The 13,729-nt window shown below is 49.2% G+C and overlaps 1 protein-coding gene across 5 annotated transcripts in view; it reads left to right on the top strand.

Annotated features, from left to right (window-relative positions):
- The window catches only part of Shisal1 (shisa like 1), a 103,330-nt gene extending 97,879 nt beyond the window's left edge, over positions 1-5,451 (top strand). For all 5 annotated transcript variants that reach the window (XM_039080314.2, XM_039080313.2, XM_039080315.2 and 2 more), the window contains one exon: positions 926-5,451. In XM_039080314.2, coding sequence (XP_038936242.1) covers position 926 — 1 coding nt within the window. In that variant the 3' untranslated portion in view covers positions 927-5,451. The remainder of the gene's footprint in view (positions 1-925) is intronic.
- The last annotated feature ends 8,278 nt before the right edge of the window (positions 5,452-13,729 follow it).

Raw genomic sequence — 13,729 nt, 5'->3', positions numbered from 1 at the left:
TGTGTATGCGTGTGGGGGGGAGTGTGTGTGTGTGTGTGTGTGTGTGTGAGTGTATATATACACTGAAGTCATGTGTGAGGGTCACTTTTGAGAGTTGATTTTCCCTTTCACTGTGTGTTACCAGGCTTGGGAACAAGCACCATTGAGCCAGCTCACTGGCCTTGAATAGTTGTCCTTCGCATGGTGATGTGTGGCACAGGCATAGACGAGTTTGTCCATGCTCCTTGTTGTCCTGCTTGCAGCCTGGTTCAGCAGTCCCAGCCCTCGGCCCTCAGTCTTCAGGCCTGTCTTACCTCCTCGCTCTTACACACTCATCTTCTGGCAAGTCTTGGGTTCCTTTCCATGACTTTATCTGCCCCACAGAGACCCATCCAAAGGTGTGAGTCCAAGAGGCATAACGGGATTATTTTTAATTGCTAAGAATGGCATCCGTATTTGTTTTGAACAATCCTTAGCTCATTTCACAGGGATATATTTTCACCCAAGTCAGAGTACTTCGGAAGGCTGAGGAGTAAGTTTTAGAAGAAAATTATATGCAACACCAGGTGCCTACTGGAACAGTTTCAAGACAAGATATATAGGCAGGCTGTGGCAGATGAACGTCATTGGCCTTATAAGTTGATCTGGTGGCTTAAAGAGTAAGAATTATATTTACAACCGCAATCCCTGCTTTAATACACAGCCTGCTGGCTCTGTTGGATCTTCCAGATACATTGTATACAGTTAACTGTGATTTGGGTTTTTCTATATAAGTCCTGGCCCTCCGTATGTTTTTCTTATCTTATTGCATGGGCCAGAAGTTCTAGTATCCTATGCAAAGGCAGCGGCACACACTTTCTTGTGTCCGACATACAAATGTCATACGTTCTTGGCTTTTTCCTCACTCTAACTAACGCTTGGTACTTCTTTCTTCCACTCTCTCCAGAAAACCCTTTTGCTGTGCCTCAGGATGGAGGAGGCTAGAACCAGAGCACCTGGTGCAGCCTCCAAGAGCAGCTTCAACCAAGACACCAGGGAGAGCCGGGGCAGTGGCGTGGTAACAAAAGAGGAAATACCACCTGTGCCCAGAACCCCCTTCCGTGAACTTCTGAGATTAGGAGCAAACTCAGGGTCCGGGGACAGGGTGTAGGAAAGGGGCTCTGAGCCGCCTGTCTGCAAGCAATAGTTCTCTTTGGGGCTGGTGGCTTCTGAGAAGAGACTCAGTGTGGACTGAGGTGACCAACAGTAAATTGCCCTGACTGATTCCAGCCAGAGGGATTTGGGGCTGTGAGCTGTACCATGGTCCAAACACTGACGTTTCCCCACCTCCACTCCCTCCAATAGCGGCCCCCTTAGGCCTATCCGTGTCGGGATATCGAACTTGAGTGTGTGCGAGCACATGTGTGTGATCAGGGTGTTTCTATATGTTCAGTCAGTTAGCTTTTAATTGAGCCCCATGGCCACTGCAGGCTCTCCGATGAGTGCAAGTTGCCGTGTGGCTCAGGAGTCTTGCCCATGTCCTTGTCTGTGGCTCAGGCCTCTTGCTTGGGCCAGCAACTGCGAGCTGGTGGAGTCCGGGCGGCAAAGGGCCCAGCCTTCCTGTGTCACAGGCAGTGGGGACTGGAGCATACCAGTGACGGTCGGTTCTGGCGGGATCTATTCCCATAGCAGCAGTAACGAGAAAGCATCTTAACCGGCTTTGGGCAGCCTAGGTGGGATGTGTGGTGTGTACATCACAGCCCCTGGGAGGTGAGGGTGCTAATGTCATTGAAAACAGTGCAGCTTGGGGGAAGGGGTGCCACACTTATATGGCAGGAAGTGGTCAGCTCCATAACTTGGCCCCAGGATGACAGGAACCTGAGACTACGTCCTTGGGTTCCCAGGGTGTATTAGGCTCCATAACCCGGGTGCCCCAGGGTGGTCACTAGAGCACGTGTCCAACATTTTCACAGCACCTCCAGCCCAGCTCCTCCCCCGCCTCACCCCCGAGCTCGCACTAGCCACATGCCTGCTGTGCACCGGGCCAGGCAGAGAGGTCCAGAGGTGAGTGGAGGCTGGGCTTTGCCCTGGGGTGCCACATCTGGAAGGGAAGAAACCATGTGGCTAGAGTGATGGGTCCAATGGGAACCCAGAGCAGAGGATTCTGTGAAGCTGTCCGCTTACAATGGGGCTTTCTGAGTAAGCCTGGGAGCCCAAAGAGCTCTGCGTCTCTGCCCTGGGGCATACAAAAGGAAGGACATCCCCTCCCCCAGAAGTGACCCTGTAAATCTCCAGAGGTCACATTGCCAATGTAGACATGGCCATCTCCCCCTACGAAAGAGGCCAAACTGTTCCTGCCCTCAGCCCTGTGATCCATTCTTCCTGAAGCTGCATCCCTCCCTTGGCCAGCGCTGTCCCCAGGCAGAACGTCTGCAGGGGAAAGGATCCTGGGGCTCGTAAGATGAAGACTGTGTTAGCACACGAGCAAAGTGATCACAGGCCCTCCTGCCTCAGTTTCCCCAGTGCTGAGAGGAAGGAGTCATACCAGATGTCGAGGCAACTTCTGGTTTTGGGTGGCTCTGGGTGACACTCTCACAGCTGCTTGCAAAGGGCTTGGAGCTACTTCCTCTGTGAAGCCTCCTCCCTCAGACACAGGAAGGGCCATGGCTATGCAGATAGCAGGGTACTATGTGGGGGTGGAGGTCCCCATCAGAAGCCTCTAAGGGAATAGCTGAAGGGCCCCATGAGGCTTCTGATTGGGATCTGCTGGGATGCACCTCTCATGTATGTGTCTGAGGCTAAGAATCTAAACACTGTCCGGGACACAGGAGAACGCCCGTCCCCAGAGGACAACATAACCTTTGACTTAGCAGGCCCTGAGCACCCTGCTCCCTCCCAGCTGGTTGACCCTGGCTCACCCACCACCCAACCTCTCTGAGCCTCCTCTCTTCCCTTGGCAAACAGGGGTTAGAGGTCAGGGTCTTTCCCAGTGCTGACTCCAGAGCTACTAGAAGCAAGAGCTGTGTCCATGTGGGTGTGAGCACTCGGGTGGGCTGGAGGACCCCAGGTGGCCATCATGAAAATCTGTCCCCTGCCCGTGGTTTCTGTGGGTGACAGATGTGCCAATTAGTAGCATGTCCTAAAAGGACACAGAGTAGAGACAAAGTCCTGAACAGTTGTTGCGCTGTCTCTGCCGAGCTTCCCACTGCTGTCTCCTCCAGCTGCAACTGTCCTCTTTCCATGAGCCTCAGGCGACAGTACATGCCTGCAGCCACAAGTAGCCACAGGAAGCAGAGAAGCTGCAGACACGGGGTGCCCACAGAGGGTCACGGAATGTCTTTGTGTCTGTCTGGCTTTGTCCCAGTGGGTACCCGATGTCCCTAGTGATCAGTGTTACACCTGTCATCTGTGTGCTCTAGAACCTCCATTCAGAACTCCTCCCTCCCTGGTTGGCTGCACCCACCAAGGAAATGGCTTACTCATCCCGTGTGGGAGTGGCCAAGCATCTGATGGTGACTGTAACCAGTATGCAACAGGCCTTAATCCAAACAGGAGCACACACACATACACACACAAACATGCATATCCAGGAACACACACATGTGTGCACACACACACACACACACAAACATGCATATCTAGGAACACACACATGTGTGCACACACACATATACATACACCCACACATGTGAACATACTTGTTCATGTGTCCACACATGCAGATGCACACACACACAGTATATACATATGCACATATTCGTGTGTGCACGTCTATACACACACCTATGAGTGTCACTTACATGTGTTCAGTAATGAACACCTTTGAACATACACATGTATACATGACAACAGAAATAGTCACCCATGTATGCATACACACCCATGGATACCACATGCACGTGTTCAAACATGTATATACACACACACACACTTACATGCACACACACATGAACTCACACATACATGCTCCACAAGAGGCTGTAAGAAGATCCTTGGGCTTCCAGACACTTTCTTAGTGGCTTGTTTTAACTTTCCAATCTGGCTGCTTGTCCCCACTAACAGGAATTGCTTGAGAGGTAAGCATGAGAGTCCCCAGGCATTTGGGCACAGGTGACAACCCGAGTGGCCTCCTGAGCATTTCCTGTGTGTGTGAAGGGCATGGAGCCAGCACACCGTTTACCGTCTGCTGGGGCAGTGCCCCGAGGCTGTCACACAGCTCACTGTGTGTGCGCGCACGTGTATGTCTATGTCTGCCTGGTCAGAGGACGGAGAAGAGGTGATGTCCTGGGGCAAAGGTGTTCTGTACCCTCTAGAGGGTGAGGCTTCGTGCCTACCATGTGTCAGGTACCACCATGGCTTCCTGCCCTTTCCACAGCCGCACAATGTGCCTGCACTTTATGGCTGTGGTTGGAATGACTGACAGCTGAGGCCATCAGCACAGGGCCACATACCATCCCCATGCTGCTCAAATCCTCTTCTGTTCAGCAGACACTTGCTGAGCAGCCCCGGACACCCCTGCTGTGTCATTGGCGCCCCCCTGAAACCGCTCCTGTGCAGACACAGGTGCTGCATCAGAAAACAGGCAGTGGTCCCCTAACAGGCCGGTGGTCTACCATTGCTGACCTGACTCTGTGCCTAACAGAAAACTTCCACTCCCCAAAATAAAGACAGAACATTTCTCTGTTCCTCCCACAAAAGTGACCTTGGAGGTGGTGTTGCCTGCCCCACTCCACCCTGTTCCCAGTCCAGACTCCAGCCAGGTAGTCGGTGCTAGAAATGTTTGATGAGTGAATGGATTTAACCACACGTCAGTCACTCGGTGGTTAACACTCCTATCTTTACGTCAAAGCCCTAACCTGTTTACCCTTGACACATTAGAACCGCCCTCTAAAACATACAGAGTCCCCTTGCAGTTAGTGTCAACTGTAAAGTAAGCATGGGGCCAGCAGCTAGAGACACAGGGCCACCATGGCCTCCCATCTGGTTACGGCTAGTATCTGACTAGTGTGAGCTTTTAGGCCTGCGTCTCAGTTTCTCACATCCAGTCTCTTCCCATTACCCCCGCCGTCTGTGCTCAAGCTACCGGGAAATGCCCCTTTTAATATCCACAGGTGAGCATATGGGCGAAGTGCAATACCAGCAAAGCTGGAGGGCCAGAGCCCGGCCACCCTCGAGAGCAAGAGGCCTTCCTGCAAGTGACTTGCTCTCTCCGCCCTGGGTCAGTGGACCAAAGGAAGCAGACAGGACGGAGCGGGAAGGTATCTCTAAGCTAGAAATGCCAGGCTCGTGAAGAGCAGGCACGGGCATCTCTCTCAGAGCCCATGACCAGGAAAACCAAAAAGAAAATAAAAACTGGTATCACTATTCTCCCCCTTCCTAGTCCGATGTAATAATGGCGTGTGTTACACTGGCGCTGTCTTGCTGCGTTTGTCTTTCTATATAGTGGTTTTTATAACGACTTCCTTAGTTTTAATAAAGGAGAAATCAAATCAACTGTTTCCCCCTGTTGAAGCTGGATTGGATGTTCAACACAGACGCTGGGAACCCAGGCAGTGTAACTTGTTGCCGTGGGTCGAGGAGGGAGAGGACCAGGGGCTGGGGGCTCAGCCACGGGGTGGTGGTCCATCGTGAAGAACTCAAGGTTTTTTCAAGGTCAAGGGCAGAAAACAAGGCCAGACAGACACTGTCCTGAGTGGGTGAAGGCTAAGTTGTGTGCACAGGGGAGTGACAGCCGGATATGGCTTGGGAGCCTGGGTGTGGCTGTCCTGAAGTCCTTCTGGGAACAGTTGAGCTCAGGAGAAGACAATGGGTCTTCTCTGCCACAGTCCCCAGGGCCAGGGCACGGGCCTCACACAGGAACACATCCTCATCCACCTACACCAGCTCTCCCTCAGGTGAACACAATATGTTCCTTGTGTGTTAGATGAGAAGACAGAGTAGCCTTCATTAGTAAGCACTGGTTTCCTGAAAAGCCATTGTCCTTTCCTTTGGTCCCTCACATAGAAGACACCAGACACTCTTGGCCTTGGAAGCCTCAGGCCCCAGAAAAGCAGCTGAGTGACATGGGGAATGGACAGTAGGCTGGGTGCAGGCTGAGGGTAGGAGAGACTTCACAGGTTTATTCTCTGGGGCATCTAGTGGGTCTTGAACTTGGAAAGACGGCCAGGACTGGTCTCCTGGTAGCCGAATGGTAACCGTGGATACTAGAGACATGCTGGCTTTCCTCATGGTTCTTGAGTTCTAGGACAGGCTGGATGCTTTTCTGAGGAGGAGGATGGCAGACCAGGTCCTCAAGAGAGGTACCCACAGGCAGAGACCAGACCAAGAGACTGTTAGGACCATCCTTCCTAATCCACATAGGCGTCAGCCACCTGGATCACACCATCAGGTCCTGGCTATCGGGGTACCTTGCCCCTCTATTTCCTCTCCTCCCTCTGTTGGAAGATTTCTTCATCTTCTCTATTGGACCATGATTATTAGTGTTCATCAAGGAGACAGGAACACACCAGCCAGCACTGCCTGGGTCACTCAGGCACACCCTCTACCCCAGAGAACATTTGGTCCTCAGGGTTCCAAGTACAGGAGATGATGGAGGAGACAACACAGGATGGGCCCAGGCTGCCAGGCATCCAACTAGGGAACAGGATAGTTATGGACCCCAAAGGCTGTTCCCCAGGAATTAACATGCCCAAGCCCTCACAGACCAGCCCCAGTTTCCCAAACCTGAGTCAATTGCTTCTGGGTGACAACAGCAACAGATTTCAATAAATGGGATTAAACAAATATATTTTCTCCACGGTCTTGCTTCTCACTGTTTACTCAAAGACACTGACAGCCTGGCCACACACAGCCTTGGAGGTGATGTAGCAACTTTGTCCCTGTCTTAGAGTTCACTGCTGTGAACAGACGCCATGACCAAGGCAACTCTTTATAAGGACAACATGTAATTAGGGGTGGCTTACAGGTTCAGAGGTTCAGTCCATTATCATGAAGGTGGGAACATAGCAAAGTCCAGGCAGGCATGGTGTGGGAAAAACTGACAGTTCTACCTCTTCATCTGAAGGCTGCTAGGAGAAGACTGGCTCCCACAGCATTAGGAGGAAGGTCTCCTTGCCCACTCTCACAGTGACACACTTCTTCCAACAAGGCCACACCTCCTAATAGTGCCATTCCCTGGGCCAAGCATATTCAGACCACCACAATCCCAAATTGCCAGAACTTGGAAGCAGACAAGCATACTTCAGCAGAAGAATGAGTCAATAGACAATGGAATATCATACCAGGCTATCAAGCTAGGAAAGACTGGGGGAAGGGCAATTTGAAAGTGCATATCGTTGAGTGCAGGCGGCTCATCTGAAGATGATGCGTGTTCATGATTCCCAATTCTGTGCCATTCTGGAAAGGGCAAACAGGAGGAGCTCGGGGATCCTCAGGGCAGTAAAGCTGCTCTGCGTGGTGCTATAGGGTTGGGTCCCTAGCCCTCTACACCTGTGTCCAAACCAGCAGGATACACATGCAGGAGTGCACAGACCCTCAGGAAAATCCAGAAGCCTGGTAGCGATGATTTGTCAACGTGGGTCACTGACTGTGCCATGGACATGACTCTAGTGGAATGTTGGATTTGGGGACACGATGCATGTGGGGCCTGGAGGTGTCACAAACTTGAAACTACCCTTAAAAATATTTGCTCAAAAAAAAAAAAACCAAATTACTCCAGAAATAAGGCCAAAGGTCTGCCTCCATCTTTTTTGCTCAGGATGGTTCTGGATGCTGGAGTCAGGGTGAATAGACCTATTCACCTGCCTGCCTATGACAGAAAATTCTGAGGAATTGACAGAGACCAAGAGCTACGAGTTCAAAAGGCCTCAGAACACTGGATGTGAAGCCGTAAACCAATTGACTTCTTCATACAAATATCAGATATAAGAGGAGGAAAGTTTAAAATGCTGTAACAGTCACAGGTCCTCCCAAAATTAGATACTTAGATGCAGAGGTAAAGATAACGTGAAGGACTTAAGCACCCAAAGCCAAACCAAACAAAAACCTAGTGAAAGAAATCAAAGACAATCTAAACCGAAGAGAGACATACCTTGATTGTATATCAAAAGACCCAACATGATAAAAATGCCAAAAAGATCTGCTCTGTGAAAGTTCCTGTTAAGAAAAATAAAAATGACCAGTCATAGATAAGAGAAAAACATGTGCAAACACATACGCGACCAAAACCTAGTAGCCAAACACATAAAGTCGCTTCAGAACCAAACATCCGGATGCTGTAGCCTCCAAATTAGGGGCTGGGGATGTGGCTCAGACTGTAGAATGCCTAGCAGGCACAGATCCCCATTTTCAAGCCACAGAACTACATAACTTGGGCACGATGAAGCATCGTTTGCAATCTCAGCATTTGGGAGACAAAGGTGGGAGGATGGAAAATTCAAAACCATCCTCAGTGACACAGCAAGTCTGAGGTGAGCCTGACATATGTCAGATTCTGTCTCAAAGGAGAAGTGCGGGAGAAGGGAGAGGAGAAGAGAAGGAAATGAGGAAAACGGTCAGAAAAATCAAACTAGACAAGGGCACAGAAGGCAAAAGATTCTGATGGAGGACATTTACCTATCTTAGTTTTGTTGGATGTGCTTTTAGCCATGAGTCTAAAACACTACTTCTTAATCAAGCCCTGTCTGACAATCTGGCCCCTTCATACATGCCTTTGGTCCATCCTAAGCTAATTTTGCATATGGTGATGCTTAGTTCCAACTTTATTCTTTTGCATGTGGCTATCTCAGTACCATGAGAAACCATCCTGTGTCGGAAAGGAACTATTTATAAATGTGAGGTTTATATCCAAACTCTAAATTCCATCCCAGTGACTAATACATGCCCCAATGCCAAGAACACACTGTCCTGACGTGTAGGGCTTCATAGACATCTGAGCCTTCTCCGTTCTATTCAGTCTCATCCGAGCCGTTTTAGTTCCTTGTGGGACCAGGAAACTCAAGGATCTGCCTCACGCATGGTCTATGCAGGGAAGCCATCTGGGGTGCCAAGAGGAACTCTGTCATGTCTACAGATCATCCTGGAGAACATAGCCATCGGAGCACCCCCACATCTTCCACTCCATGAACATGGGATGTCTTCCCATTTGTTTGAATCCTGCTTTTTTTCCACTCTCAGAGCCTAAGTCTTAACTTTTGTGATGCTAATCTTGGCTGTCAAGTTAAGACACCTGGGTAGAGGGACTCTCTGTAGAAGAATTCCCAATGGGAATGTCTATGTGGGTGTGTCTATGGGGAATTGCTTTGATTGGTGTTTAAGGTAGGAGGACCCGCCCACTGTGGGTTATATCATCCCTAGTCAGGTGGTCCTGGGTTGTAGCTGACCGTGAGCCAGAGAGGAAGCCAGTGAGCAGAGTTACCCCCTGGTTTTTGCTCCAGGTTCCTCCCTAGAGTTCTTGTCCTGACTTCCCTCAGTGAGGGACTGTGACCTAGAATTGTAAGCTGAAAACCACCATTGCTTTTGGTCATGGTGTTTATCACAGTGACCAAATGAAAATACCACACACCTCTGTTAAACACAGAAGCAAGGAAGCCTAAGACCTCAAAACAGAAATCCAAACCGAAACCACAGCGTAACATCACAGAACACCCAACAGAGCAGCAAAGTCAAGAATTATAGCAAACGCTGATGGGGATGCAGAGGAGAGGGTGGTATTCATACTACAGTGGGGTGTAAAACAGCCAGGCTGGAAATGCTTTGTCAGTTTCTTTTTAAGGAACACAGGGCAGGGATGGGGGAGGAGCTGCCTCTGTAGTTAAAACCACTGGCTGTTCTTCCAGAAGACCCAAGTTCCCGGTCACCATATTAAGCAGCTCACCAGGACCTATGAATCCAGTCCTAAGGCATATGATGCCCTCTTCTGGCCTCCATAGGTACTACATGCTAGTACACACACACACACACACACACACACACACACACACACACACAGAGAGAGAGAGAGAGAGAGAGAGAGAGAGAGAGAGAGAGAGAGAGAGAATTAAAAATAAAAAAATCAGGGTTAGAGAGATGGCTCAAGAGCATTGACTGCTCTTCCAGAGGTCCTGAGTTCAATTCCCACAACCATATGGTGGCTCACAACCATCTGTAATGGGATCTGATGCCCACTAATGGTGTGTCTGAAGACAGCTGCAGTGTACTCATGTACATAAAATTAATAAATAATTTTTTTTAGAAAAATGAACACAATACTGGTACATAGGCCAGAGGTCACACCCCAGGCATTTGTTCCAAATAATTCAAAATTAAAATCCACACAAAAACCTGTACTGTTCACAGCAGCTGCACTGGTAAGAGCATCGGACTAGAAACAGAGCTTCTTCTCCAGGCCAGTGACTAGACAAACTGTGGTACATCTACCTGTGGGATATTAGATAGCAGTAAAAATGAACCACTTACATACAGAGAGATTTGAGAATTAGTGTTTGGAGGCAAATGGCTATATGCTGTAATATACTGTATATTATATATAAGTTATATACTATATGGTTCCATTTCTATGACATGCTTAAAGTTTATCAAACATATGGTTAACATATTAATGATTGCCTGGGATCAAGGAGATGGGGGGGACAGGAAGGAAGAGGGAGTGGCTATGAGAGAGGACAGAAGGAGTAGGTAAGGCAAAATGACACATGCCCTTAGTCCCAGCACTCAAGAGATAGAGGTGGGAGGATGTCTGAGAGTTCAAGGCTAGACTAGTTGACATAGTTACCGACCTGTTTCAAAACAAACAACAGAGAATACAAGAGCACATAATTAAAATATTTAAGCCCGAGACCTACAGTGATCATATTAAACACTCGTAACTGAACCATAACGTCTCCACACATATACTATGGCATGCACATGTGTGCACATGTCTACATGTGTGTGCATGCATAGAAAATAAATAAATGAGAATATTGTTTAAAAACCATGGATTTATAAAAGATATACATGGTATGAGTCTACAGGCCGGAAATGAAAATACCACACTCACTAACCCTGGCCAGCAGACCAACCAGAGCCTGTATTGATGAGATCGGGGACAGGAAAAGGAGAGGGGAGTGGAAGACAAAGGGCGGGAAGGTGAAAAAAAGAGGAGAGGAGAGGAGAGGAGAGAAGTGGGGGGGGTGGGGAGGCGTCTGAATGACTAAGAAACAGACAGCTTATGAGCCAGCGACTGTGTCCAAGTTGATGCTGGAGTTTAGCTGGTTGAAAGCTAATGCGCAAGCCACACCTCCCACAGACTAAAAATAGATTGGTAAAAGAAACACAAAATAAAGAAAAAGAGCAACGATGATAAACAGCCAAGGGGGAAGGAGCTAAATGACGCGGAGGGTGGCGAGAGCTTTCGAGAGAAGCTAATACCCCATCGTCCCCCAGCAAGACGCTTCGGGGTGAAAGTAAGAGCGGCATAGGCGTTTAAAAAGATGCCATTGCAGGTGAGACAGCCGCCAACTGATGCGAAACCACTGTGCTGGGTGGGCCTGAGTTCCCGGGACCCACACAGATGGACACGGGGCCCAACTCAACAGCACTGAGAGGCAGGACCTGTCAGGAATGAGGTTGTGATGCGCAGACCTAATAAATAGGAACCTTATGAATGACTTCAGTGAAGCATCTGGCTCTATTCTCACGTGTCCCTTTGGCCTCTGTCCCTTTCACTGTATAAGCATGAGGCATGCTATCCCAAAGAGCCAGCAACAAGGGCACCTCAGAGTCCAAGGGCAGCCCCCACCCAGCACCTCGCCCGCAAGCACCTTGATCTTAGACTTCAAATCCAGTTATGCAGTTGACCCTTTAGTGTGGTAGCCAATGTGTCAACTCCATACATTTTTCCCGTTTATTTATTTATTCACTTTACGTCCCAACCACGGCCGCACCTCTCCTCCCAGTCCCCTCCTCACGCAGCCCCTCCCCTTTCCCCTCTGAGAAGGGGGAGGTTCCCCTGAGTACCAACCCACCCCAGCACATAAAGTCACTGCAGGACTAGGCACACCCTTGCCCACTGAGGCCAGACAAGCCAGCCCAGTTAGAGGACCAGATTCCACAGACAGGCATCAGAGTCGCGGACAGCCCCAACCCCGGTTGTTGGGGGACCCATATGAAGTCCAAGCTGCTCATCTGCTATATATGTGCGGGGTACCTAGAACATGGTTGGTGGTTCAGTCTCTGGGATCCCTCAAGGGTCCAGGTTAGTTGACTCTGTTGCTCTTCTTGTGGGCAGCCAAGCATTAGATGGAGCTTGGATCTCTCTCTCTCTCTCTCTCTCTCTCTCTCTCTCTCTCTCTCTCCCCCCCCCCCTCTCTCTCTCCTCTGCCTCCTACTTGTGGAACAAGAAGTAACACTCAACTGTTTACAGACTCTAACCCTCTTGAACCATAAGCTCAGTTAAACACTTTCTTTTAGAAGTTGCTTTGGTCAATCATAGCAACAGAAAAGTGATAAGACAGGCTGAAAGTGAGACAAGAAGTCTTACAGAGACATAAAATTCCTGAACGTGGGGAAATATGACTAGATGCCCTGAAGCTACAGGAGACATGATGAACGCTAGGTCATAAAAAAACACTAGGTCTCACACACACACACACACACACTCACACACATACACACACACATGAACATACATACACAGACACACACACCACATAAACACCACACATACATGAACATACATACACACAGACACACACATACCACATACACACCATACAAACAGATACACACACACATACACCGTAAAAACAGATACACACACACACACACACACACACACACACACACACACATTTTACCTGATGGAAGATGACAGAGTCAACATCAAGACAAGCAGAGTCTTGGAACACAAAACCCACGGGCAACGCTTGTTTGTAACATACAGAGAACAGAGACACACTGACAGAAGGGAACAAGGGACTCTGCAGGAAAGTGTGAGGGGTGTGGGGAGCACCAACCATGAGGAGCTGTCAGCAGATAGGGGATCAATGATGAGGCTGTGCTGGGACCCCACCGGACTGCCAGGAACAGTTTTACAAGTCCTCCGTAGGCAAGCCCATGAGCGGGGCGACTGTTCTGTACGCTAGAGAAGAGATTCAGAGCTGACTGTTCCATAAAAAGTCAGACCATGTTTATAGCATAAACTGGAGTTCCCTGTCACATCAACTAAGTATTCTGTGTTTAGGTTAAGCTTTTATTAAGAGGGACAACAAGGTACACAGGGTGGTAGCTCATTGCTTGAGAGGCAGAGGAAGAAGAGTCAATCTAGAGTTGGAAACTAGCCTGGTCTACATGAAAAGAGGTGGTGGGGTTGCTGGAGGGAAAGCTGGGTGATAGAGCCCTTTCCTCTCAACAGTGAGACTCTGGAAACAATATGAAAATATATTCAAAAAGGATATGCCCTGTGGTCCAGCACGAACAGAATGGAATTCTGTGTTGGATGGGAACAAATCTGTGTGTGTGTGTGTGTGTGTGTGTGTGTGTGTGTGTGTGTGTGTGTGTGTGGTGTGTCCTATCAACAGGGGACAGGCGTAAAGGATGTGTCAGTAACTAATAGGGTTTTCCATCCAGAACGCTCGGTGTGATTTTCACTCTGCAGTGAGGTGGAAGTGGAAGCGATGGTGTGAGTAGGTGCCTCAGTCACTCCTTGGCTTGAGAGACCTCCTTCCGGGTCGAGTAAGACTTTCCAGATCTCAGAACATTTTTCCAGCTTCATCCTGCCGTTCACAACGCA

Source organism: Rattus norvegicus, chromosome 7 (assembly GCF_036323735.1).
Source record: "Rattus norvegicus strain BN/NHsdMcwi chromosome 7, GRCr8, whole genome shotgun sequence".
In the NCBI taxonomy this organism is placed as follows: domain Eukaryota; kingdom Metazoa; phylum Chordata; class Mammalia; order Rodentia; family Muridae; genus Rattus; species Rattus norvegicus.
Note: the sequence above shows the minus strand (reverse complement) of the source record. Positions and strands in the feature narration are given on the sequence as shown.